The 3,164-nt window shown below is 33.9% G+C and overlaps 1 protein-coding gene across 1 annotated transcript; it reads left to right on the top strand.

Moving 5' to 3' along the window:
- Window positions 1-690: 690 nt before the first annotated feature.
- LOC149988316 (dynein axonemal assembly factor 10-like) lies at window positions 691-2,962 on the top strand. The gene has a single exon (XM_090253930.1). The coding sequence runs from the start codon at window positions 1,524-1,526 to the stop codon at window positions 2,622-2,624; it is 1,101 nt and encodes a 366-aa protein (XP_090110056.1). The 5' UTR covers window positions 691-1,523; the 3' UTR covers window positions 2,625-2,962.
- The last annotated feature ends 202 nt before the right edge of the window (window positions 2,963-3,164 follow it).

Raw genomic sequence — 3,164 nt, 5'->3', positions numbered from 1 at the left:
TCCAGATGTGCATGATTGATAAACATTCCATAAATCCACCTACTTTTTGCTTAGAAAACAGAATTCACGTTGTTTTATCCACAATTCAAATAATTTACGAAAATCAAGGTATACATGTTAAATATTAAAGTTCCTTCTTGGAAATTTGATTCTATGGCATATTAAACCCACTGAAAAGAACAAACATTCTCACAACTGAGTAGAGTGAACATAAGACTTAAGGAATGCATATTTAGTGTTGATTACGCCCATCAATGGATTTCACAAAACATCAAAGATATACTTACTGAGCAACAGTAGATGTGCCAAAGATTCAAAATTTGACAAAAAGAGAGAAGAGTGTGTGAAATTTCAACATTATTTTGCAGAAATTCATAGAATATAACTATTACAGGTTATGATAAAACTTTTATCATTGTGATATGAAATATTTCATTCTTATCCTTATGAACATTGAGTCAAATAAATATTCATAAGGCCAAAATATCATTTTGTATTGGTGTGTGAAGTGATTTGATGAGTTGTGAAAGAAAAGATTCAGAGCACAATGTTTGCATTATGTAAATAATAAATAGACATATTTTGAAATGTAACATCTACAAATCTCATCAAATAAAAACTTTACTCTAAATTTCATGCCCATCTTGAATGTTTAAATATTTAATAATATATATATATATATATATATATATGCACATACATATACACATCACTGAAACATCTAAAATTATACACTCATACATGATAAAAGATAATATAAAATGGTTTTAGAAAAAACAGAAAAAAATTGATTTAGCACACGTGCTAACTGTCTTAAAAGCTTTGAAATCATTTTATTTTATTTTATTTTATGTTTGCAAGGATTCCAAATGTTTCAACTCACAATGAAAAAAATTATATTTTGAGTTTTATGTAATTTTAAAAAATATGAACATATATATACATATAAAGCTGTTATTATACTTGATGGATGAGTTTACAACTGACTTTCAGATGGCATATATAGGGTAGAGAATGTTCAAAACTTAATTGTGTGGAATGAGATTTCGGTAATTATTACAAATTAAAACTATACAGGTTTCAAGTATCATTGATTATAATGATAAAATAGCAGAGATGTTGATGTATGTTGTGTTGTAATTTACACATGAAGTCTTGAAAACTTGACTGTTATATTCATACTTAGTAAAATATGCTTGTTACACATTTTCTTTTATCTTGCATCATCTATCTATTACTTATTTGGTTGCAGTATTGAAACCAATAAATAAAAGAAGAAAGAAGAAAACTGGATAATGTCAAAACCAGTACATGTAATAAAAAAACATAGAGTATTGTTCTTGTTTCAAAGTCTGGTAATATAATTGCATTCATTACAACCAAACAGCAACTCAATACAGCAAATCTTACTGCTATAAATCTCTTTCTTTGGCTGTTGTATCCAACATCAATGGCAAATGTTTAAACAAGACAACAGAGTTGTGAATAATACACTCTGCATATGAAATGCAATAAGCTCATCAATGGATGCAAAGAATAGGCCTCAAATTTTGCAACATGTGCTTGAATCATTAAATATCACTGTATATGAAACATTATGGGTGCCATGTAGTGCACGGTTTGTGGTGTTGGGAGGAAGTGCACGAGGTTCTGGAGTCATGCAAATTTATGAACTTGAAGGACCAAAACTCAAGAAAATAAAGCAATGTGAAAAGCATCACATTTTCAAGTGTGGGACGTTTGGAGCATCTGATTTAACAGAAAGGCATCTTTGCACGGGGGATTTCAAAGGAACATTGTTTGTGTGGGACTTGGAACGGATGAGCATGCCCGTATGGCACGTACAAGCCCATGACACTATCATCAATTGTATGGATGGATGTGGCGGATTGAATATTGGAAATGGTGCTCCAGAAATTGTGACCGGAGGACGAGATGGTCGCGTCCGCATTTGGGACCAACGGAGCAAATGTGATCCTGTTGTGAGTTTTGAACCCATGAAGAAAACTACTGAGAAAGTTGGTGCAGAAGGAACACCTAGAGATTGTTGGTGTGTGGCATTTGGAAACTCCTACAACGATGAGGAGCGGTGTGTGTTGGCAGGCTACGACAATGGAGACGTCAAAATGTTTGATCTCCGCATGGGCAAGGTTCGATGGGAGACAACCCTCAACAATGGTGTCTGTGGAATAGATTTTGACCGAAAGGACATCAAAATGAATAAGTTTGTATGCACCACATTGGAATCAAAACTTCATCTCTATGATCTACGCACACATCATGAAGCAAAAGGCTATTCAAGCCTTGAAGAAAAGCTGAAGCATGGCACAACCGTGTGGGGGGTCAAGCACCTCCCCCAGAACCGTGAGCTTTTTGTTACACTTGGCGGTGATGGTTCTATTTCTCTGTACAAATATCACTATCCCGACCAACGGACCAAAAAAGACGGTGACAACTGTGAATATGGTGTTGTGGGCAAAGTAGAACTACTGAACAATGCAAAGTTGGCTCCACAACCCATTTGCTGCTTTGATTGGAGTCCTGACAAGGCTGGATTAGCTGTTTGTGGATCTTTTGACCAGTGCATCCGCACTGTAGTTGTCACTAAACTACATAAAACATAGAATGAAATGAACAAGAAATATGACAGAGGCAGTTTAGAAATACTAAAGGGAGAAATTTGAGTGCATATATTTGGAGCCAATTATAATTGCTACCATTACCCATAAAATAATTCCAATAGAGTTTTGACAATGAAGCAATAAAGAAACAAAGAAACCGTATGGAGTATCACTATTCTGCATCGGACTGAAATACAGATGCAAATCTTTCATACAAATATTTCTGTGGAAATTTTCCAATCAGCTGTTAGAATACATGAATGTGTGTATGTAATTTTAGTGGTACAGTTCGTAACCAACAATAATGAATCTATTGGAATACCATTTGTCATTGTTAAAGATCTGTTTGTTTCATTCAGCTTGCTTCAAACACAGAGGAATGGAGTTTACTTGGTGCATGTTATATTTTTATGAAACCTTATATTCTAACTGTGATTTTTGACACATTGAAAATATTAAAATAAAAAACTAAGTGTGCAGCTGTGTCCCTTGTACTCATTTGTGGCACACTGAAGAATGAAACATGATGATTCTTACTCCATG

Source organism: Physcomitrium patens, chromosome 10 (assembly GCF_059467195.1).
Source record: "Physcomitrium patens ecotype Gransden chromosome 10, ASM5946719v1, whole genome shotgun sequence".
NCBI classification, from domain to species: domain Eukaryota; kingdom Viridiplantae; phylum Streptophyta; class Bryopsida; order Funariales; family Funariaceae; genus Physcomitrium; species Physcomitrium patens.
Note: the sequence above shows the minus strand (reverse complement) of the source record. Positions and strands in the feature narration are given on the sequence as shown.

Coding starts and splice junctions, on each gene's coding strand:
- LOC149988316 (XM_090253930.1), top strand. CDS start 1,524: ATGGATGCAAAGAATAGGCCTCAAATTTTGCAACATGTGCTTGAATCA.